At 41.3% G+C, this 22,926-nt stretch overlaps 3 protein-coding genes across 8 annotated transcripts in view; 2 read left to right on the forward strand and 1 right to left on the reverse strand.

Annotated features, from left to right (window-relative positions):
* Positions 1–318: 318 nt before the first annotated feature.
* Positions 319–9,741, forward strand: txndc11 (thioredoxin domain containing 11). 2 transcript variants are annotated; one of them, XR_013932470.1, is made up of 14 exons: positions 319–611; positions 1,177–1,273; positions 1,465–1,584; positions 2,305–2,402; positions 3,700–3,829; positions 4,588–4,681; positions 4,828–4,940; positions 5,071–5,274; positions 5,638–6,370; positions 6,653–6,825; positions 7,214–7,326; positions 7,506–7,586; positions 8,243–9,074; positions 9,118–9,741. XR_013932470.1 is itself a non-coding variant. In XM_080418903.1 (13 exons), exons 1-13 carry the CDS (start codon positions 487–489, stop codon positions 8,769–8,771), a joined length of 2,610 nt encoding a protein of 869 aa, XP_080275029.1. In that variant the 5' UTR covers positions 319–486; the 3' UTR covers positions 8,772–9,741. The 2 variants fall into 2 exon arrangements, 1 of the variants encoding a protein (XP_080275029.1); XM_080418903.1 differs by having other exon boundaries at positions 8,243–9,741.
* Positions 9,742–11,103: 1,362 nt separating this feature from the next.
* Positions 11,104–15,104, forward strand: LOC308078061 (lipopolysaccharide-induced tumor necrosis factor-alpha factor homolog). The gene is made up of 4 exons (XM_080419121.1): positions 11,104–11,159; positions 11,921–11,953; positions 12,203–12,335; positions 14,355–15,104. The coding sequence occupies exons 2-4, from the start codon at positions 11,926–11,928 to the stop codon at positions 14,461–14,463; spliced, it is 270 nt and encodes an 89-aa protein (XP_080275247.1). The 5' UTR covers positions 11,104–11,159; positions 11,921–11,925; the 3' UTR covers positions 14,464–15,104.
* Positions 15,105–15,233: 129 nt separating this feature from the next.
* The window catches only part of mslnb (mesothelin b), a 55,662-nt gene continuing 47,969 nt past the window's right edge, over positions 15,234–22,926 (reverse strand). For all 5 annotated transcript variants that reach the window (XM_080419082.1, XM_080419083.1, XM_080419084.1 and 2 more), the window contains 9 exons: positions 21,761–21,851; positions 21,184–21,316; positions 20,030–20,220; positions 19,042–19,203; positions 18,668–18,804; positions 17,992–18,134; positions 17,595–17,689; positions 16,706–17,102; positions 15,234–16,079 (listed from right to left, as the gene is read on the reverse strand). In XM_080419082.1, the coding sequence (XP_080275208.1) occupies positions 15,988–16,079; positions 16,706–17,102; positions 17,595–17,689; positions 17,992–18,134; positions 18,668–18,804; positions 19,042–19,203; positions 20,030–20,220; positions 21,184–21,316; positions 21,761–21,851 (1,441 nt within the window). In that variant the 3' untranslated portion in view covers positions 15,234–15,987. The remainder of the gene's footprint in view (positions 16,080–16,705; positions 17,103–17,594; positions 17,690–17,991; positions 18,135–18,667; positions 18,805–19,041; positions 19,204–20,029; positions 20,221–21,183; positions 21,317–21,760; positions 21,852–22,926) is intronic.

Genomic DNA, 22,926 nt, shown 5'->3' on the forward strand with positions numbered 1-22,926 from the left:
CACGGTATAACTATGAGAAAATGGCCACCGATCGGATTAAAAATATTTTTATTGAACAATAAGGAATATACGGGTACTTCTGAGGGCCCGTACATAATTGTAACATCGGTGGCCATGGGGTAAGCACTTTATATTTGAAATCTGAACGTTTATGTAGATGTACGGACCAAAAATGGAGAAAGTGCAAATACGAAGTTGAAGTTCATCCATGACCGTCGTGTGAATGTGATCCATGCGTTTAAACGAGCAACAATCCTCTGACGACCGTCCCTTGGCGTCATGATTGCGGAAGTGCTAAGTCTACGTGGGGAAGAAAGGTTGGCCTGGCCGTGTGTTTGAAAACCTGATTCATAAACAGCTCCTCCAATGTCCAATCCAGAATAACTCGTTTCTTCTCAGACAGTCTCTCCTTCCTTCCCCACCCAGTTTAGACAAATGGACGCGTCCCTCACCACCTCCCGGGGAGTATAAATAAATGGACCTGTAATGCTGCGCCGGGTGCGGCAGTCCTTACGGCAGGTGCTGGTTCTGATGGCCCGGAGACCTGGTCTAGTCTGTGGGGCCATCGTGCTCAGTGGTCTCCTCATACTGGCTGTCATGTTCACATGCAGGTAAACAGTACACACTGCAGTTAAACAGGGACTTTAGTGCACTTACTGTGAACTTGGCTTTGTTTAGTTGGGCTTCAGCTGCTGTTGTAGCATAACTTGTGTGCTATCATTTCATATGAGAGAGAGGTGAGGATTAGTTTGTATTGGGTTTGTCATTATTACATATAATAATAACAGCTTAATGATGGTCTGTAATAATGTACAGTAGCCATTTGAAACCATATGACGTGTAGTACTCCAAGACATTTCTTACATTATAATGCTGAAATTAATACAGTATGAGTAGGCTATTACCTTTTCAACTTAGGTTTCTTGTTATTGTTGTGGAAATTAAAAGGGCACTATTACACTAAAGACTAAGGAAAACATTGTATTGACCTTGTATTCCCATTACCCGAGTAATTCCTACCCATCCATGGAAATTCAAACTTAGCCTATAAGCAAATGCATTAAAGAGGCAAATGGTCTCAGCCTTGGGTCCTACTCTCAGCCTATTATTTTCTAAGCTATAAAACCATCATTCATCATACATGTTTTCCCATTATCCTCCAAATTTTGTTTCTAGTCGTGCTAAGAATGTGGTGGCAGCAGCACGTCCTCCTGTGCGGTTCTTCTCTGTTGAGGCACCAGTGGTGGACTTATACTTGGGCCAGCTGGACCAGGTATAACACACACAGAATATGCAAACATTTAACAAGGCGATTATCAGAGGTATCTATCTACATGTACATGCTGTAATAGAAACGCACTTACAACATGTCAAATCTATCTTAACTATTGTACCTATACTGTACGGTCATTTATTCAACATAACAACCATATCTTGTGAATAACCTATAAGATCTGTCAACAGGTTGAACGTCTGCGGGGGGTGGCAGAAGTGTCTCTCATCTTCTTCTACGCTCCCTGGTGTGCTCACTCTATGGCTGCACGACACGAAGTGCAACAGGTGGCCAAGAGGCTGGCCAAACAGGTGATACCTACCCGAGAACACATAACTATAATACATGTAAAATGGAACAGGATTTGCATGGAATTGTGTGATTACTGACTAATACTATATATCATTGTGTCCTCCAATAGTCACCTCAGTAGTCCCCTTACACCAGCTATGTATATGAATAAACATGTATACTACTGGTACAACAACAAAGGTCTACTGGCTTTGCAACATGGAGGTCATGAAAAGGGTTGCAAGTGACCTTCATCTCAGTTGTGTGAGTGGATTAAATGTTGAGTCTTAGGCTCCGTCCACACGTACCGGAGTATTTTTAAAAACATAGCTATTTATATGCGTTTGGGGGGGTTCGTCACACGCAAACACGTTTTGGCTCATGTAAACGCATCTTTTTGAGAACTCCGGCCACAGTGTAGATTAAAAAAAAACGCAGTTTATGCGTCGTCTTGTGGACGACATAAACGTACAGGACCAGTCATCCATGGCTTTTTATAGTACAAAATCCTTTGTTTAAAATGTAACATAAAATAACTGTAATGTATGGAAGCAAAGTGAAATGGATAAGATGATCAAATGTAGAGACCTTTTCCACAGAATAATAAGTTGACAAATATTTAGTGAGGAAAATGGCAGTGACCCCCGCCTGTGTGAATGACAAATAAACTGGCAATGTCAACATTGCATGTTCAAGGCTGCTCTGTGGTTTTGAAAGAGTGTAACGGTTGAAACCCACAGGTGCAGTTTGTGGCTGTGAACTGCTGGTGGAGTCAGGGAAAGTGTCGGAAGCAGAATCGCTTGTATGAGTACCCGGTGATCCACCTGTTCTACAGAAGGTAAGGAAGAAATGTATTGTGGCTAGTGCTCAATCTCAACAGTTTCATATATTTTTTTAAATAGTGTAGGGCAGTGGTTCTCAAACTTTTTCATGTCAAGGACCCCTAAATTGATATGTTTTTGGCCGCGGACCCCCATCTGAAAATGTTTTGTACCAGGGACCCCCAGAAGAAAAGATTTATGTAAAATAAAAATAAATGAAAATTATCAATAGGAGATGATCTGCAATTTTTGAATAGCCAACGTATAAATGGATAAAGTGGTCAAGATGTTTGTAATGCTATATTAACACGTTTTGCTGGGGACCCCTGGAACCCCCCCCCCCCACTTTGAGAACCACTGGTGTAGGGTAAATGTGAAGGAACAGCTTGATATATTGCAGTGCAACCCAGCAAGCTATCGCCTACTTGTTGTCATAAACACGAGGCCTATCCAAATTTAAGAAGTCTTAAAGCTGCAAGCCATGACTACCATCAGGAAAATTACCTCTATTGACCATCAAATACACTGGTACCTTCTTGTCTAATTTGTTTGTCGTCTCCATTAGTTTGCTGGCTAGCTTATTTGTAGAGTTTTATTTCACAACCGCAAAAGGTTATAAGGTGAAAGTTTAATCAAGAGTCAATATAAAACTGACTAGTTAGGAACATGCACCAACTCTACATGGTGGAGTCCAACTCCTCAGCTACAGCATAATGACTGGACAACATATGCAAAACACCATCAGAGGTTTCTCCCTAGTGCAGTGGTTCCCAAACTGGGGGACGAGACCCCCAGGGGGGTCCCCAAAATTATATATTTTTTGGGGGGGTCCCCAGATAATTAGCTTAACTCTCTCAGTGCCAAGAACGAGTTATCCCGAGTTTAAAATAAATAAAGAATTTTCAGAACCCAAGATATCGTGATCCGAAGATTTGCTGCTCCTTTCACTTCTTGTTTAACTTATTATTATTATTTTGTTTTACTAAAATTGCTGGCACAGTATGAACATATTTTTTTATTTCATTGGCACTGAGAGAGTTAATGTGCAACATTGTTTTCTCACTCAACAGTAAACAAACCAACATACAGTATAAGTGTATACAGGGTATCTGCACATGTCTAAAGTTACAATTCAAGGACCTTTAAGGCCTTTTTAATACCAAATTGGCCAAATATTATGTAAGAAAGAGGCAAATATTATTAAAATATTTTATTATTTTGGGGGGGTTGCGGCCTGAATAGTTTGGGAACCCTTGCCCCTAGTGGGATAAAGATACATGATGTGTTTTGTAACTGTGGGTCTATATACTCTAGGTTCGGGCCTATAGAATACAAGGGTCCGTTTATGGCTGCCTATGTGGAGAGTTTTGTCCTCAGAGTCATCACACCACTCACCTACCTGCCATCACAAGCCATGCTCCAAGATTTCCTCTCCTACCACGAGGTAGCTCTCTGGGGTTAGAGCCAAATGAAGGAAGGGGATCGTAAACATGGGGGCTACGTAGAGGGATATATAGGGGGATATAGGGGAATGCTCCTCACATGTATGCTGTGCATGCTGGTTGATCAAGGAAGTGAAATGTTAACCCATTCAATCCGAGAACGCCATCTACAAATGTCTTCTAAATCCTAATCCTGAAAAAACGTATGTTGTTGCTATATCAGTGGTGCTCAAACCTTTTCATGTCAAGGACTCCCCGAAAATGATATGTATTTGGCCGCGGACCCCCATCTCAAAATATTTAGTTCCAGGGACCCCCAGAAGCAAAGATTTGAGTTACAAATGTTCGCTTAAAAAATATATATATATTCATAGATTTGCACAAATTTTCACGATTAAAAAAAATAAATAGCAGATCTACAAGCTCATAGCGCGGCACTCGTTGCAGCGCTATGAGCTTGTATATCTGCTATTTTTGAATCGTTTTGAATAATGGTTATAGCTAAAATCTAAAATGACACAGATGCGTTCCTGGACTGGATGGGTTAAACTGTATCAAGTGTTACTTTTTTTGAGGTCCCTCATTCACAAAATGAGTTGGCTGAACTGACTACATTTATCGCTATCTCTACTATAGTGTCTTCAGTATAATATTGTTTCACATGATATATATTCCACATCTGACCAAAGTGCCATTGCATTTATTGCATTTCCATGTTTTAATCTTACTGTCATCTTACTGTCTCTGCTGTGTCCTATAGCCAAGAGTGGTTGGTTTCTTTCAGTTCAACTCCTCTCCTCAGCCACCAGGGTACATCACATATCTATCATCTGCCCTGCAAGCGCTGAAGAGAGGTAAGCTCTGTTGTCTTTAAGTTAAGAGTCAGTGTAGCCACTTCTTTCTGTAATCCTTAAAGGGAGTCAAAGTAGTAGTAGTATGGAACATGAAAATGGCTTTCATTGCACACCTTTAAGCACACTTGAACTGTTTTCCTGTTCAGATTTTCGAGGTGTGGTGCGTTTTGGGGTGGTGACCAATAGGCAGGTGGCAGAGGCCATCTCCGTCACTGAGGACGAGACGGTCTACCTCCACAGAAGATTCAACGCTTCCTTGGTAAATGGTGTCGTCAGGCTGCAATAGACGGCAACATAAAAGCATTAGTTGCTGTTGTTCAGTAGTACTAGGAAAAAAAGGAAAAAAATATATATATACACACTGACTGTATATCTTTTTTCTTTCTTAGATTTTCCCTCGCTGGGAACGCAACTTCACCTCAGAGGGAATCTGTAGCTGGGTGTTTGAAAACAGAGAGACCGTCCTCCACTGGCTGCAGCCACCAGGAACAAAGTCGCATCTCCTGGAGCAGGAGCTTACCAAAGGCCCTGCACTGCTGCTGTTTCTACCACACAATCCACTCGGGTCCAAGCCTAACCCAACAATGATGCAGGTCAGTGAAGATCTTCTACTGCAACGTGATGATTTTACAAATGTGCTGCTAGCTTTTAAATACTGAGGTGGATTCTACAAATGCTTTCTAAATCTGTAGTTCTCACATCTTTCAAGATTTTTCAAAAATGTACAAAAATAGAAGATGTACAAGCTCGCAGCTTGGCACAAAGTAAAGTACTGTGAGCTTGTATGTTTGCTATTTTTTAATAGACAACACAAAAATCTAAGATGACACGGATGCTTTCCTGATTTTAATGGGTTAAAAAATGTAAGGTGCAGTAAGTGATAAAAACGTCACCTCATAACTTTCCTGCGTCACTTCCATGCTTTCCTCTGCACTTTGTTTCCCCTCATTTCATAGATTGCCGACATCGCTGTGCGTTATCATTCCTGTTTCGACACCTATCACTACAGCCTGGACAGCAGTGGTGCCTCTCTGTGCTGCCAGTCGGTGCTTCTTCCTCAGTCCAGCGCCGGCGTGTGTGAGCTGTGCCTCGTCTTGTCCCGGCCCGACGCGGTCGACCCGGACACACGCTGCTCTTTCCCGTCGGCGGCTCGGGAAGGAACCGCGTTTCATTCTTACCTCAGAAGCTGCTGTCTCCGCCGACCACCGCCTGCCTCCGCGTTTCCAATCACCGCGGCTTCAGTTGCCTGTAGCAACTTCCTAAGTAGCTACCACAGCCTATTTGGGCTATACAGTGCCTGCTGCAGAGGAATACAACCTCAACTCAGTGACACTCCCTCGCAGGTCAAAGAAGGGCTACGCTCACATGGACCACCCCTTGCTGCAGCACCACCTCGCTCCTCCTCCTCCATCCATCTATCCTCTGTTCCGTACCAGGAAGAAGAGGGCGGGGTCACAGGGCTGCGGTGTCGGACCAATAAAACACTACGGTTCTATTTGCTCGATGTTGACCTGAACTGGCCTCTGGCCATGCGCCTCGGGGCGCCGAGCAACAGAAATGCTTCCCAACAACATGGGGAGCGAGATAAGGAGAGCAGTGATTTGTCATTTGCCACCATCGTAAACCTTAAGGACGAGGTGCATTATGTTCTCCATCAGAATCCAGCCACCACGCTGAGAGAGTCTCTGGGTAAGAATGGGGCAGTTTTTAGGTGCTGTAGATTCAGCAAAATGCATCATTCAGTGCAATAAGGCATCGGTCTTTTTAATGCAGCTATTTGACCAAAATAAATAGTTTAACCCCATGAACCCTAGCATCCCAATTCTGGAGCAAACATTCAGAGAAAATAGCAGATCTACCTGTATTTGATGTAGTTATTCACAACTACTAGAATGTTATGCAACATGTCACTGTCAGAAATAAATTGATTTTGATATACTTCTGCTACTATTGTGTGTGTGTGTGTTACAGAGGCCTTTATCTCGAACTTCAGTGCCCCATACAGCCCCTTGCAGAGACACCTGGTGGGACAGAGGGGGGGACAGGGGAAGGAGGGCAAGGAGGGCAAGGAGGCGGATGTCAGACCTCTCATCACAGAGCTCACCACCACTACATTCATCCCCTCTGTCATGGAACTGGACAAGGTACAATCTTAACTCTCTACACATTGTTGTACTTTGCCAAACTCAACTGTGTTCTGATTTGTTGACTGATTTGTTATTCAAACACCCTACAAGCACCCTAAAGCACTCCTACAGCATTCTGGGCATGTCATTGTAGGTCATGTCATATCTCACAACTGTGTGTGTGTGTGTGTGTGTGTGTGTGTGTGTGTGTGTGTGTGTGTGTGTGTGTGTGTGTGTGTGTGTGTGTGTGTGTGTGTGTGTGTGTGTGTGTGTGTGTGTGTGTGTGTGTGTGTGTGTGTGTGTGTGTGTGTGTGTGTGTGTGTGTGTGTGTGTGTGTGTGTGTGTGTGGAACTGGAATAAATATGACCAGGCAAGTCATTTAATTGGTGTGTTGTGTCCCTTCAAGGATGTGCTACTCTTCTACTATACCCAGTGGTGTGGATTCTGCTCTGCGCTCAACCACATTATCATTCAGCTGGCCAGATTATTCCAGGGTAACAGTACTGTCACAATTGCCAGGTAGGGCATGTTTGTTATTTGTGTGTAAGATTGTTGATGGATGCGTTTCTATGTATTTCTATGAGAAAAGTTGTTGTGAGGGTCTGGTGTCATTGTATTTCTTATCACAATGCTGGTTATGTAATGCAATCAACTATACCTTTTTGATATAAATGTGCTGTCATAACTACTTTGTTCAGGGTGAATGTTGCCCGTAATGACCTTCCATGGGAGTTCATGGTGGATCACGTTCCCTCCATTCTCCTCTTTCCTAGATACAGGTGAATCGCCATTTTTTTGTTGTTGTATTTGTTCCACTGTAATGTATTGTTGTCAGTACATAGCCGTCACATAGGCGGGTGATGAAAACATGAGTAACAGCTTGTGATCATTTTCATAGCCGTAAATGCTAATAACAGTAGCCTAAGTAACACAAGTACTGTACTTAAGTACACTTTACTGGAGTATTCCCACTTTCAATACTTTTACTTCTACTCCACTACATCTCAGAGGCAAATATTGCACTTTTACTCCACTACAATTATTTGACAGCTTTAGTTACTTTGCAGATTTAGATTATTATCACAAAACATACATTAAGTACTTCAGCCCTATATACATTTCGGCCATTTGAAAATAGCCGATCTACATGCTCACAATGCGTCGCATCGCGAGCTTGTAGATCGGCTATTTTCAAAAGATGTTTATACATTCACAACTTGTGAAATGGGACATTCTGCACAATGAGTACTTTTACTTTTGGTACTTCAAGTATATTTTGATGCTAATACTTTTGTACTTTTACTCAAGTACATTTTGATTACCGGACTTTTACTTGTAACTAATTTCTACGCATTATTGATACTTTTACTTAAGTAAAAAAAAAAAAAACTTTTTCCACCACTGGGTAACAACCTGTGTTCTCCCACTCTTCAAGGAAACATCTGAGCGTGAAATTCCCCCACGACACGCCCATCACACTACCCAACTTATTACACTTCATCCTGAAGCACTCGGGCTCCGCCCACCACACGGTGGACGGCACGACGAACGCGTCCAGCCAGGGCGGCGAGCCGGCGCGCAGCGCCCTCCTCCGAGCCGAGTTCCTGGCGCTCCAAGGCGAGGTCCAGGCGCTGCATCTTGCTCGCGAGCATCTCTCCCGACAGCTGGCTCAGCTTTGGCACGACAACCGGCAGCTGACTCTCGACGCGCGCGCGCTGGAGGCCCAGAATGTGGCGCTGCAGCGAGAGAGGCAAAGCCTGGAGGAGCAGCACCGGGAGAAGAGCCGCCAGCTCGGGGAGGCGGTGAGGAGACTGCAGGAGCTGGCGGACACCTCCGAGAGCCTGCTGAACGAGAACATCCTGCTCAGGGTTCTGCTGAGGGCGCTGAAGGACAGGACCGAGGCGATGGGGGAGGAGGTGGAAGGGAAGGAGGGAGAACAGAAGAGAAGCCATATGGCCTCGTGACCAGCGGTCTGCAGAGACTCTTGAGAGCATATAAGAGGGGAGGCTATGGGGCGGAGGTAAGAGAGACGGGAGATTATGAAGATCATTTTTTGGAGGGTGGAGATGAATAATTTAAACGTATTGAGGTGTGGTGAAAGACACTAACTAACACAAGCCGAGGAACAAAGTGGCCTCATAGCTGAGAGCAGGGTAAGGCAGTTATTGTCATGTTTGGAGAAATGACAATGCTACAGAGGAAACATTTAATGGAAAGAGGAGAAACGCAACAGGAGCTGTGACCAAAATCATGAAAGAAAAGTGTAGGTGGTCTGGGTTTAGGACAGGTTTTGAGGAACAAGGGGTTTAGTAAAAAATAAAACTCAAAAGGATGCTGTGATGACAGCTGTCCATGCTTAGAATTTAGAACAGTTGTTTTGGAATACTTGGTGCACTTAGAATGTGCATTTCGTGCCAACTGTCCAGTCAAAGGGCTCTGTTCTGATTTGATAAGAATACGTTGTTATTGCTCCAACAGAGACTGCACTTAACTTTCATATTGTCCTGAAAGTATGTACTCATCGACTACCCTACAAGCTTAGGGCAGGTGCACATGATTTCTGTCCTCAATCCTATGTTTTTAGATTGATGTATGGTAGGAGGTAGGTGTATGGATAAAGGATAGTGATCAGTAATTTGGATGCAGGGACAAATAATGAAGCTGAGTTATATTTGATAATAAAAATAAACATGCAGCACCTGTCACTGAAATATAGGTGGGCCTTTGAAGACTTGAACTGATTAGAGAAAACATTTTTTGAAGCAGATAATAGTTTCCTGGAGAATTCTTTTTTTGTTTTGTTAAATTCATCTATTTTTACATCCTAAAAATCACTAATCACAGTTTTTATGGAATATTCAGGTATAAGATGCTGCAATTGTTTACATGTGAAATATTGCACCCGTTTTTACTGATTAAAAACATGCAATTTGATTGTTTCTCCTGAGTTTTGTGAATGTTGACAAAAAATGTGTTACTGACTATTTGATTTGGTTTTGTAAATCGTGTTCTCTCCCAAACTGAGATACAAATGGAAGTGTTTGCATTTCAAATACAATCTACAGATCATGTCAGTCAAATTGTCCTGTTTAAAATGGACTCTATGGCAATCACCTTTAATTGAACATACAGTAGAGAACACCAGCTCATCTGGCTCTACACTTGAAACTTGAGCCTGCCTTATGTTTTCTTTTTGTTTTGATCTTGTGCTACGGTAGTAGTCTTATTACATTTCATTATGATTGCCTGTTCAGTTGAGCCACAGAACAAACTCGGCGTCAGTATTCTGGAACGAGAGTATGCTGTTTTTAATGCATAGCTGCAACACGCAAAGCTGAACAGGGTGTTGTTTGCATTTAACTTTGACCCAAACCATAACCTGAAGAAAAGATACAAAGGTTACAAGAGTTTTAATTACTCTGTGTGTGTGTGTGTGTGCCAAAAATTGGAAGCAAAATCTAATTTGGAACATGTGCTGTTTATTTCAGATTGAATGGAAGGCAGTTTGTCAGGAATTCAGCGTCACCCTTCACTAGTTGTCTCACCAAAAGAAGTCTATTCTATCTAAGTCTAAGTCTATTATGTCATTCTTTCTTCTCATTGTGCAGCTATTCTCATCATTAATTCCTGTTAATGAATGGTGAAGTCAATATAACTTGACCAAAGCTAATACATCATTAGTTAAGTTGTTTTTTTGCTGGCTTTTATGCCCATAGGCGGGTAGCAGTGGCGAGGACGGTCGGTCTGTACTCGCTAGTGGTAGTTTTTCATGATTCATTTTATGCATGCTTACAATAGTTTTAGAAGGCGAGACAGAGAACTGTAGCCTTTTTTGTCCATTGTTTGAGGATACTGAATAGAGCCATTGATTCTGAGGCTTCGTTCCATATTGTTTCATGTTTTGTGTGTTCCTCCTCACTCGTTTGATATTTCTTTACAAAGTGTATAAGATATGAGGCTGAATTTAACACACATACTCCTGCTGAGCATTGCTCTGTCTGGCACAGATCTAGGAACTGCTGTAATCTTCTGAAGATAGATACAAAGTTGTGGGTGGGGTTGAGGATGGCTGCTTTTTTCACTCACTTCCACAGATTTGATTTTACACTAATCCAATATGTTCTGCTGTGTGGAAGTGATTGAACAAAGTTACATTTGAAGGTATTTCCCATACACAAACAGGGCCAGCCACCATAACTGCAGAGAGGAGGACACAAGGATGTAAGGGAAGGTGGTATCGTCCAGAATGGCATGATGACCACTGGGAAATCTCTCCTCCCTCCTTTGACAGTTTTGTCTTGGCTGCTTGCAGATCCAACCGAGAGGAACTCAAGGTTGCTACCCCAAAGCTTGTAAGTACCATGCATTATGTTGAATTATTTGGTCCTCATAGATTTATTTCATTTTTCATTTTTTACATGGAGGGTTTACATGAAAAAATTAAATGAAGAAATGAATAGAAAAATGACAATCCCCTCATGCATTATAAAGACGATATCATGTCATCAGAACAAGGGACGTGTTTTCAATGAGTCTAACATGGTTAATGTGGAGTTTGATATTATGATGTGCTTTGGAGGGGAGTGTGTATTATCAAATTAATATCTAAATATTGAATCAAGCAACTTAAAAACTGAGGCGCACACAAAAGTCTGAAATAGACGTGAAAATGAACCCATAAGTGTTTTAAAGTGAAACAACCCTTTAAGTCTTATATACTTCGTCACACGCCGAATAGCAAAGATAGTCTATAAGCTCACAACGGATGGCATCGCTTGTAGATCAGCTATTTTGGAAAGTTTTAAAGCTGTACTGTGTAACTTCTTTAGTGATTACAATGTTATTTTGTCCTATCTGTATGGTAGAGTATGTTAATATGACATTGTGACAGTGTCTAGTTTGACATGACTGGTTGACAACTGTTAATTTTGTCGACAGAAAATGCTGATCTACAAGCTCACTGTAGAAAGATTGTGAAAATGTGCTGAATAGGACTGCCAAGGTTAATTAACTGTTGCACTGTACAGCCTGCCAATATGCATCAGTAAACATGAATATTAAAATAGAAATGCTTTGCATTGTGTATTTAAGTACATACTGTATCTGATCACAGGCACAATGGCAAATCCTCATGTGGTGGTGGTTGGTGAGTTGGACTAATTTCTTTGACTACTAGAACAAAACTTTCAACTCTTACTGTAGATCTCTCCTGTACTGGAATGGTGTAAATTATATCCTATAATTATATTTATGTATGTATTTATTTAGTTCCAATTGTCTCTTCCTTATTTCTCCCTTTGGATTAAGACGCAATGAATTATTATTTGTTGAATGACATACAACAAAGTGTAAATTAGACTTCAAGTTTATACTCTCTTCATCTATTTGTTCTCAGCGACCATCGGCCAACTGAGAGATAATACAGTTCAGATTACCTGCCACAACTGTCACCAGACTGTTCTCACTAAGGTTGAGTTCACCTCCGGTTTGATCACCTACCTGTTCTGTGGAGGCCTCATGTTCTTTGGGTATGTGCTGTAGGAGGGAAATATTAATCAGCTCCTCCTACACCCTGTCTTTGAGCTGTAAATGAAAATGGAGTGAGCATGTGTCACATTGATCTGGACCGCATTATTTAGGCATGTGATAAAGATGTGCGACTGTGATCAAAGGTCATTGTGTTGTGAAATAATACTATCTGCTCTCTTGTTGACCAATGATTTATCTAAATTAATGTTAGACAGGCTGTCCCCTCATGATCGAATAATTGATTAAATCAGTCTCTAAATCAGGGGAAGACATTGCGACTAAGGTCGCAATGTCTTCCCCTGAAAGTGAAAAGAAACTTAGATTTTGTATAGAAATAATAGAAATTTCAATATGAAAACAAAGAAACTGTTGTTGTCTGCTTTGATCCAGAGTCACCTCGACTATGCCTGTTCTGCTTGGTACAGTAGTGTATCTGTGAGATAGGGATAGGTTACAGACGGTACAAAACAACATCAATTGATAATTTTGTTGAATGCTCCTCCTAGGACACATTGGTTAAACCAGTTTAGGGAGGTGGGGATGCTTCCTTTGCAGTACAGGGTGGATCAACTTGAACTTGGTCACATTTTAATGAAATTTTAATGGGAGTAATGCTAAATTGATTTCACATCATCTTGAAGCCTTTTCATTCTTTTTCATAAATCAGTGCTATTGAACACCCTTTAGGTCTGTGTTGGTTAAAAATTGAACCAAGGAAAAGTATTCATTCATTCGCTTCTCAAACTTTCTGCTAAACCAGCTAACTCCACGGGGGTGGAGTTAGCTGGTTTCGCTGACTCCAGGCTCCACACCGTTTTTACCTCCAACATCATTGTGAGCTTGGAGGTCCAGTCAGCTGTTCTTATCAATGATGAAGAAAACCTCCTAACTCCACTTTTTGTTTTGTTTTTTCATTTCCTGAAAAATGTTAATTTTGGAGGTTTCTGGTCGACAGCAGAAATATGTGATAGGTAACTTCAAGAGTCAAAGGTTGTGGCAAGAGTTCTTTCATATACACATGTGTTCTCTTTGGAATGACCTGCCTCTAACTGTCAGGCAGTCTAGAAAAAGCTACAGGCTAGTGAGGTACTTTAATTAGTAGTATTAATGGTTGTTATTGTTAGCATTGATTTTATTTATTTTCAGGACCACATTACATACAGTAAGTGTACATTCTGGGTTGAAGTTATATTCAGTTGGAACTTTTTTCCATGCTCAATTAATTATTTCTTGAAAAATGATTATCACAAATCTTGTAAATTCTAGATATAACCCTTCATTTCTACCAGTCTTTGTACAGTAGGTCAATAGCCAGTAGCCACTGTGAAATCAACATTAGGATGTTCAGTTCTCAACCTCACCAACCTGAAAAAGCTCGTCTCCACATGACTGCATGTGGCAAACACAATTATACACATTTGTCCATTAACCACTTAACCCCATTTCATACTTCTTCGTACAAGCGTGGTGTGTATAGCCGATCTACAAGCTCAACATGTACAGTACAGTATTGCAACGCATTCTAAGCTTATAGATCTGCTATTTTCCGAAATATTCAGCAAAGATTTTTGCCTATTATGACATGTCCAAAGTAGGGACGCCAAGTCGAATCGATTAGTCAACAAATTCCTGATTATTGCCAGCAAGAATGTCTTTAGTCAAGGACTGCCCTAGACTCTTAACCTATTAAAGCCGGGAAAGCAATTGTGTAATTTTAGATTTTGAGCTATATGTAGCAACATATGTTTTTTTTCAGAAAACTCTTAGGATTTAGAACAGTGCTTTAAAACAGTGGTTCTCAAAAATAGCAGATATGCAAACTCCAAAAATGCGTGATTTTTTTTAACACACCTTCTCTTCTGGGAGTCCCTGTCACAAAACATTTTCAGATGGGGGTCCATGGCCAAATACAATTTTTGGGGGGGGGGGGTTGAGAACTACTGATTTAGAAGGCATTTGTAGAATCGGCCTCAGGTCTTAATGGGTTAACTGACCAGGGTCTTCCCTCCTTCCTCCAGGTTTGTTCTAGGTTGCTGCCTCATCCCCTTCTGTGTGGACCGTCTGAGAAATGCCAAACACATCTGTCCTGCCTGCAAGACTGTGCTGGGCGTGTATAAACGCTTATAGCTGTGATAACGTCTGCTTTTTGGAACTGAACAACACCAGTGATTCTGAACCTGTGGGCCGCCGGGGCCCACCGTGAGAAGATTGTAATGATAATATAACATTAATATATATATTTAAAAAAAGGAAATCTTGTAAGTGTCTGTGGCCCACCCATCTGACCACTTGTTAAGTGGTCAGATATGGTGGGCCGCGAACATGTTCAAGATTTACAAGTGGGTGAGAAAAGGTTGAGAACCACTGAACTACACCACACCGTTCTGCTCTAAACACGAGTAGAGGCAGCAGGCTTCTCATCCTGGGAGATGAATGCACCATGTGTTGAATTGGATAAATCAGCCTAACCTAATTAAGCTGAATCTAATTGTTAGGGAGGTTGTCATTCACTGTAGCTATGTTGTGCCCTTGTTACAATGTTTAGTTAGATGTTGCTTTGGCAACAGCCAAAGTGGTTGAACATTTTTGTTTTGGAAAATAATGTGGTGTTCACTTTGATGTAACTTGCTTTAAAATCAACACAGTCAGCTGCAAGGTTTGTGCAAATGAATTGTTGAATTTGTCAGTTACTTATGACAACCTGGGCCTAAATTATGATGTGCAGCTGTGTGTAACTAAGCCTACGTTGTTGTGGATCTATAACTAGAACAATGGCCCAGTTTAAATATATTGGTTTGCTAAGCCCTGGCCTATACTGTACCTCTGTCCATGACCCTGAGATAATACAATGAACTGTAAAGGTAAAGCATACCATTGACACCACAATAAAAAATAACTTTGACTGTGCAGCAATATACGGTTTTAGTAGCAAAATAGTACAACTCCAGGTTAAAATAAATTGGCTACTTAAAAATAGGTGCTAGCTCAAATAGGATATCGTTGCTGTTGGTTGGAAACCTTGTATGTCCAAAACTGTCAACCCACAGACAGATTCAACCACTTACAGTACACAACAAAAAACAATGTTCTATAATAGCGTAATTAGACGATCTACATGTTCACAACGCGTCACGATGCAACGCGTTGTAAGCTTGTAGATCGGCAATATTCACTTCTTTTGCACGACACTCTTCTAACTAAGTAGGGCATTCATTTACCAAAACATTTTTTAAAACATTTAAATATGGAGATACAAGATTTCTGCCCGACAGCAACAATATATACAGTATATAGGTTTTCTCAAACACAGATTTGTGCAGTTAAATCTTCATTAAAATCCTCAGAAACATTCAACCACCAAGACAAAACGACACGACGAAACATAAGAAAGCAAATTCATAAGTGCAAAATTGAGGTATGAAAAGATTCATTGTATAACTGTGTTAAGTATACAATCTTTTAAATAAGGCAGTATAGCAAGGCAGTTACTACTGTTAATAGGTTAATAAATCATAAGACATTACTTTCTGATGTTTGAATTGTAACTTCATAATGTATTGTTCCCCTTAGAGATAAATATATCCCAAATAATTACATAAATTCATTATATTTCTTTCTGGATCCTGAATTCTGTAGCCGAATGCTGTTCCATCACTGCAGAATGTGCCGTGAAAAGATGATGAGGGCAAAGGCGACAAGCAAGGAGATCCTTGCGTCTGCTCTGATGTTAGCGCCTCCGCTGCCTAAAACACACACACACACACACACACACACACACACACACACACACACACACACACACACACACACACACACACACACACACACACACACACACACACACACACACACACACAGAGAGAGATAGATATGTAACAGTAGCAAACCCTCCACTCATTTATGGAAACAGCAACAAGGTAATGTATTTAACTCTTGTACTCACTACAAATGGACAGGGCTGTCAGGATTACAAATTTAAGTTGACGATTAATTGTCACTCAAATAATTGCGATTAACGATTTAATTGTGTGTTTGACCATTGAACATTGGAACATATGAATAAAAAAAAAAATGGTTGCCTTTTAGGCTTCTTTTTGTAAAGTATGGACATATTTAATAATTGTATACAAATTGCAGAAATGGCTGATCTACAAGCTCACAACAAGTGAGCTTGTAGATTAGCTATTTCCGCTTTTTTCATATTTGAAAATGTGTGAACATTTTTCAACATGGAAACGATTATGACGATTATGCAAAAATAATTGCGATTATCTCAAATAATTGCGATTAGACGATTATGTCGTGACAGGCCTACAAATAGACCACTCTCAGGGTTAAATGAACACTCTATTACAGCATAGTCAGTTACCTGTGGTGGCAGTCCCTGCAGCAGTTGTTGCTGCTCCTGGTGCAGCAGTTGTTGCTGCTCCTGGTGCCGCTGTTGTTGCTGCTCCTGGTGCAGCAGTTGTTGCTGCTCCTGGTGCAGCAGTTGTTGCTGCTCCTGGTGCCGCTGTTGTTGCTGCTCCTGGTGCAGCAGTTGTTGCTGCTCCTGGTGCAGCAGTTGTTGCTGCTCCTGGTGCCGCTGTTGTTGGTGCTACTGTTACTACTGGGTCCGCCCTGCCTCCCGTCAGCCCGATGCCGAGCGTTTCCAGTTCTGACTGTAACTGACTGGCGACCCAGCTGCTCACCACCGCCTCGTTCTCAAACGACTTCAACTCCGCCAGGTTGGAACCCAGAAGACCGCTAACCTCTGATACAGTCAGTGCCTGAGGAAAGCAAGGAGTTAAATGTATTTTTTTATCATGGCAAGGCAAAGCAGTTTTATTTGCATAGCACATTTCAACAACAAGGCAATTCAATGTGCTTTACACAGAACATAAAGTAAAGGAAACACAATTATAAAATGAATAAAAGTAGTATTAGGATGCATAAAACTAAATAATAAAAAAATAATGGACAGTTACAGTGCAGAAGAGAAAAGAAAAGAGAAAAAAGAAAAATAACTCAATCAAAGCCAGCGGCAAACAGAAAGGTCTTTAGTTGTGTTTTAAAAGAAATAAGAGTGGCAGTAGACCTGCAGTTTTCTGGGAGTTTGTTCCAGATATGTGGTGCATAAAAACTAAATGCTGCTTCCCCACGTTTATTTTTGGTTATAGGGACAGAAAGCAGGCCTTTCCCAGATGTACCACACACACACACACAGACACACACGTACGTACTGTACTGTACACGCACATACACACGCACACGCCACTAACCTGTACAACGCTCGGGTCCAGATTGACGAAGGTATCCAGGTCCATGTTGACATTGGAGGCAGAGGCACTTCTCACATAGGAAAGGGATGCACCACCTACAGGTCATAAAGAAAATACTGAATTTATCCATCTCAGAATTGTGCGTGCGTGCATGCGTGCGTGAGTGCGTGCGTGAGTGCGTGCGTACTTGTGGGGCCAAATGTCCTCACAGGTAAAGTATAATTTGAGAAATAGACATTGTGAGGATTTTTGAGTTAGGCTATTACCACTGGTATACAGTAGGCCTATAGACAGTTGTGTATGAACTTGGGGGTCCTTGACATGGAAATGTTTGAGAACCGCTGCACTATACAGTATGTGTTTGTACACATGTACACGTGAATGAATGCTTGCTTACCCAAAAATGGCTCTGTATTCTGGAAGCTGGTAGTGCTGATGGCTGTAGTGCGGCTGACTCCAGAGAAGGCTTTTTCTGCGATGTTAAACAGCACTTTCTTCTTCTCCAGCGTACAGCTGGACACTACCAGCAAACTGGAATAACTGGAAACACCAGGAAACACACAGCACACATCTCAAAAGAGTGCTACAACATTTTCAACCACAAATGTCATTTATTCAGTCTCTTACACATCTTATTTACCTATAGACTTTTAGATAATATGTCATGGAATCACACACTCTTTTATAATTTGTTGTGCGATGTCGCTTGTAGATATGTATGCTATTTTTACTACTTTCTTTTTTATTTGTGAAAATGTGTGAATTATTATTATTAGGACTAGTTTTGGGTGGGGCGCCCGCTGGCCTAGCAGTCCAGGCGCATACCATATATAGGCTCTAATACAGTCTGACAGCGTGTTGCGAGTTTGAATCCCGGTCCCGATAACCTTTGCTGCATGTCATTCCCCATCTCTCTCTCCCTGTTTCCTGTCTCGCTCAACTAAACACTGTTTTTTTTAAATAATAATAGTTTTGTGGATTAATGTCGATGTTCAAGTGTGTGCAAGTAGTGAAGAAATACTAAAGTAAACATGATTTTCGATACCACTGGCACCCTCCCCAACACTCCTCACCTGAGGGTATCCTCTGAGATGCTCTGTAGGACACTGGCATCCAGGGAACACAGGTTGGGTCCCTTGACACAACTGAGCTCTGCACTGCCAAGACTGTTGCCCTCCGTAGTCAGATACTTGGAAATGATGGCCTTGGCCTTGATCGTGACAAAAAATGTGTTAGTGCCATATACATGTACTGCACACATTTACGAGCACACATGCAAAAATGTGTAAATATAATCACAACGCATTATGTTTTCTCACTTTTACACTGATCACACTGCCTGCCAGCCAGACAGACTGACAGACGCTCTACCTCCTGAGCCACTGCCGCCCCCATGTATTTTTGTCAATAACACCATCAATCAATCAAAAATCATTTGTATACTTACCAGAGCTGAATCCCACTCCCCATCTGAAGAGTCCATTAAAGAACACAGTGTGTCAATCTTTGTGATGTTCCACATGGTGATGTCATCGGTAGTGGCGTTGCGTGACGCAGGCCCCAGCACCTGGACTTTCTCTTCTGGGATGAATGACTCATTGACATAGGCCTGACGTTGTGGATAGAGACATATTAGACGGGACACCAGATTAGAAATGCAACTGGAATCACTTTATTTGCGATACCTGTTCATTCATTCAATACATTTACAATACTTTTATTTGGTGGTAATGTGGTCAGACAATATTAAATATTATTATGGTAAAAGGACAACAGCCTCACATGCAAGAATACAATGCAAAATACATTGGAAACAGACTTTCCAAATGTCTTCATGAAGTTATCATTTAACTGGATGAAATAAGCCAGGCGCACAAGAAAATACCAATTGTTGACCACTTAAGCCTTATTATATATTTTGTTTTATATGCTAGTGCTATTTTCAAAAATATCTAGCAGATCTTTGAAGGTAGGGTAAGTGATTTTTTTAGTTTTTTTGTTAAAACATTAAAGTACTATATTCTGATAGTAATAATTGCTACAGAGCTACAGACCCCTGTTCGGTCACAGGGGTCTCTCCAGCTCTTTAGTAAACAGAATTATGTACATTTTCAGGTAGGTGACAACATTTAAGCCAATCAGGAGAGAGCACTGAAAATACATTTTCTGTTTAATAAAGAGCTGGAGAGACATAGAGACTCCTTTTACTGAACAAACACTCTATAGCAATGAGTACTATCAGAATATAGAGCTACAGTATTTAACACTTATTTTAACAAAAGTAAATCACTTACCCTACCTTTAAGTTTTGCCTGTAATGACATGCCCAAAATAGGCACGCCAGGTTGAAAGTGGTTAATTGAACTCAGACAATCTAAAACATGGACCTTTACCGGTCCATTTGGGGGGTTGTCGCTTCATATTCAGTGACCCACCTCTCGCAGCTTGGTGAGAACAATGCTGGTGTACTCCTCTTGGTCCACTTTGTCCAAGATGGCGGCCAGGTTGTGTTTCACAGTCGTCGCACTGAGGCAAGAGTCGAACTGTGTCTCGTCGTCGTAGTCGAAGGGGAAGGTCTCGTCGCTGATCGTCACCTGTGTGATTTGTCCCACCGTGCATTCAGTCGCTGAGACAGAGCAGGAGAAGGCAGGGAAGGACAGCTTGTTACACACATCGTGGGTGTTAACCACATAAGCCAAGGCCTTTGGCTTAAAGGGATAGTTCAGCCACAAAAATACTTATTTTCTATCGATTAGTCACGCCATGGAGACTTGAAATCATGGATATTTTTTGTTTTTGTCGCATTCCTAAGCCAATAAGATTATGACCGGCAGCGGTTCCGGTAGGAGGCATAAAGAGTCTCCTTTGTATCTCCTACCCGAACCACTGCCTACCGGTCCACTGGTCATCACATTATTGACTTGCGGAATGCGACAAGAACAAAAAATATCCATGAATTCAAGTCTCCATGGGGTGACTAATTGATAAAAAAAACATATATTTTTTGGGTGAACTATTCCTTAAGTGGTTTTATACAAAAAGTTTTGAAAATTACGAAAATTGCTGATCTACAAGCTCATACAGGTCGTGTGATCTTGCAGATCTGCTATTTTTGCAACAGTATTTAACATTTCTTGAAATTCTTTTACAAATGTTTCCCCTACGATGACAAGCCCAAAATAGGGACGGCAGGTTTAAAGTGGTTAGGTCAGGTCACCGATGGAAACGAATGCACCAAGACAGTGGTTCCCAAAGTGGGGTCCAGGGACCCCATGGAAACCCCCTAAGGGTTTCCCAAACAGTGGGTCAGAAGCGGACGCATTTTTATGGGGCGCGAGTAAATATATATATTTCCTACATGAATAAAAAAATATATATTTCAAAAGATTGTGAAAAGAAAGTAGTGAAAAGTAGTGAAAATAGCTTATCTACATCTACAAGCACACAACGTTGTGCACGTGTAGATAAGCTATTTTCCCAGGGAGACATCACATTTATCTTTTTGGTCTCGAGCCAAAACGTTTGGGAACCACTGAGACTGCACTGAGAGATGACAGCAGGCAGAAATACTGTAGGAGCTGAGACTTACTGGTGGATCGTTTGGTCCTGCTGTTCTTAATGGACTGCCTGATGGCTTTCTTCATTCTCCTCTTCTTCCACCTCTTCACTCCATCCTGCCTAAGGACTTTAAGGAATGCCTTCAGGAACTGTCGCTTAGTTTTCTGCTCGGGCAAAATGAAAACGCCAAACTCAATAAAAGTGATGGACAAACAAACAGACATGACCAAATGCACGAAGCAACAGAAAAGTGGAAATTATGTTAAAGGGATAGACACCCCCAAAATGACTTTTTTTTCCTATCAATTAGTCACCCCATGGAGACTTGAATTCATGGTTATTTTTTTGTTTTTGTCGCATTCCTAAGCCAATAATTTGATGACCGGCAGCGGTTCCGGTAGGAGACACGAAGAGTAGTCTCCTTTGTATCTCCTACCGGAACCGCTGCCTACCGGTCCACTGGTCACCAAATTATTGGCTTAGGAATGCGACAAAAACAAAAAAATATCCATGAATTCAAGTCTTCATGGGGTGACTAATCGATAGAAAAAAAGTATTTGTTTGGGTGAACTATCCCTTTAACAGAGCCAAGGCTATCTATTACTCACTTTATCAAACGTATCGTAGAAGGTTGATGATAAGTACAGTGGCAGAATGCCCAGGTTGTTCAAAGTGTCTCTATTCCATGTTGCAGGATCTCTGGGCACACAAAAACATTTAATACGGTTGTCATTAAAAAGCAAAAAACAAATACTGTATTAACTGTAAGGCCATTGTTATGGCTATCTCCTGGTATCGTATCACACAAACTGGGGGGTTCATCAACGTTCATATTGTCGGAGGTGGGCAGAAACCTTGTATGTCCAAAACCATTACTTTTCAGCAAATGGGGAAAATAACCTGTTGTCCAATGGATCCCATGTGGTTGTTTGTCGCATGCTCTTGTTAATACTTTTCACTTATGCCATATTTATAAATCCCACAGACAGACTGGTGACCCTATTTTGGTCATGTTATTATCAGTGGTGTAAATTAACTAAGTGCATGTACTCAAGTACTGTACTTAAGTACAATTTTGAGGTATTTTTACTTTACTGGAGTATTTCCAATTTTCAGTACTTTTACTTCTACTCCACTACATCTCAGAGGCAAATATAAACTAGACGCGTCGCAATTCAGGGCAATTGCAGAGTGTGGTTGCGCCGACGCGAGTCGCGGGTCGCTGCCGCCGGGACTCGAGGAATACGCTGGGAGGAATACCGTCGGAGGCTGCGCCAATTACATTGTCACGCAACTCCTGAGATCACTTGCGTTTCATTTTGAGAGGATTGGTCAAACATATGGTTTTTGCATCAAAAGGTTACATTTTGAGCATTTGCGGCGCCCCCTATGGATCAAAGTGGAAATTCTTTTGGGGATTTGTTGAGTAAACCACACTTGACATGTGATTCAAATTTGGGATTGACTGGACGTTTTGTTCGTGATTTGTGGGCTTTTTTGTAAAACGGGCCCCTCCCACTAACTTCGGAAGCCATTTACGGACGAACGGTAAAGACTTTCAAAATTCTGTTTCGGTCCAGATTATCGCATGGGTCCAGAGATCATGTGTACCGATTTTTGTAAATTTTGGACAAAATATGTGGGAGGAGGAGCTAAAAGTGTGTTTTGAAGAAAATTCAAAATGGCGGAAAATCTCTCCTGACGCAAATGGGCGTGGCCTATATGGGAAGTTGCTTCTTGACCCAAGGAATCTACGGATTTTTTATTTTATTTT

The sequence above is a fragment of the Gymnoscopelus braueri genome (genome assembly GCF_963280865.1).
Source record: "Gymnoscopelus braueri genome assembly, chromosome: 2".
Lineage (NCBI taxonomy): Eukaryota > Metazoa > Chordata > Actinopteri > Myctophiformes > Myctophidae > Gymnoscopelus > Gymnoscopelus braueri.

Coding starts and splice junctions, on each gene's coding strand:
- LOC308078061 (XM_080419121.1), top strand. CDS start 11,926: ATGGCAAATCCTCATGTGGTGGTGGTTG. Junction 11,954..12,202: donor TCCTCATGTGGTGGTGGTTG/GTGAGTTGGACT, acceptor ATTTGTTCTCAG/CGACCATCGGCCAACTGAGA. Junction 12,336..14,354: donor GGAGGCCTCATGTTCTTTGG/GTATGTGCTGTA, acceptor TCCTTCCTCCAG/GTTTGTTCTAGGTTGCTGCC.
- txndc11 (XM_080418903.1), top strand. CDS start 487: ATGCTGCGCCGGGTGCGGCAGTCCTTACGGCAGGTGCTGGTTCTGATG. Junction 1,585..2,304: donor CCAAGAGGCTGGCCAAACAG/GTGATACCTACC, acceptor TGAAACCCACAG/GTGCAGTTTGTGGCTGTGAA. Junction 6,371..6,652: donor CACGCTGAGAGAGTCTCTGG/GTAAGAATGGGG, acceptor TGTGTGTTACAG/AGGCCTTTATCTCGAACTTC.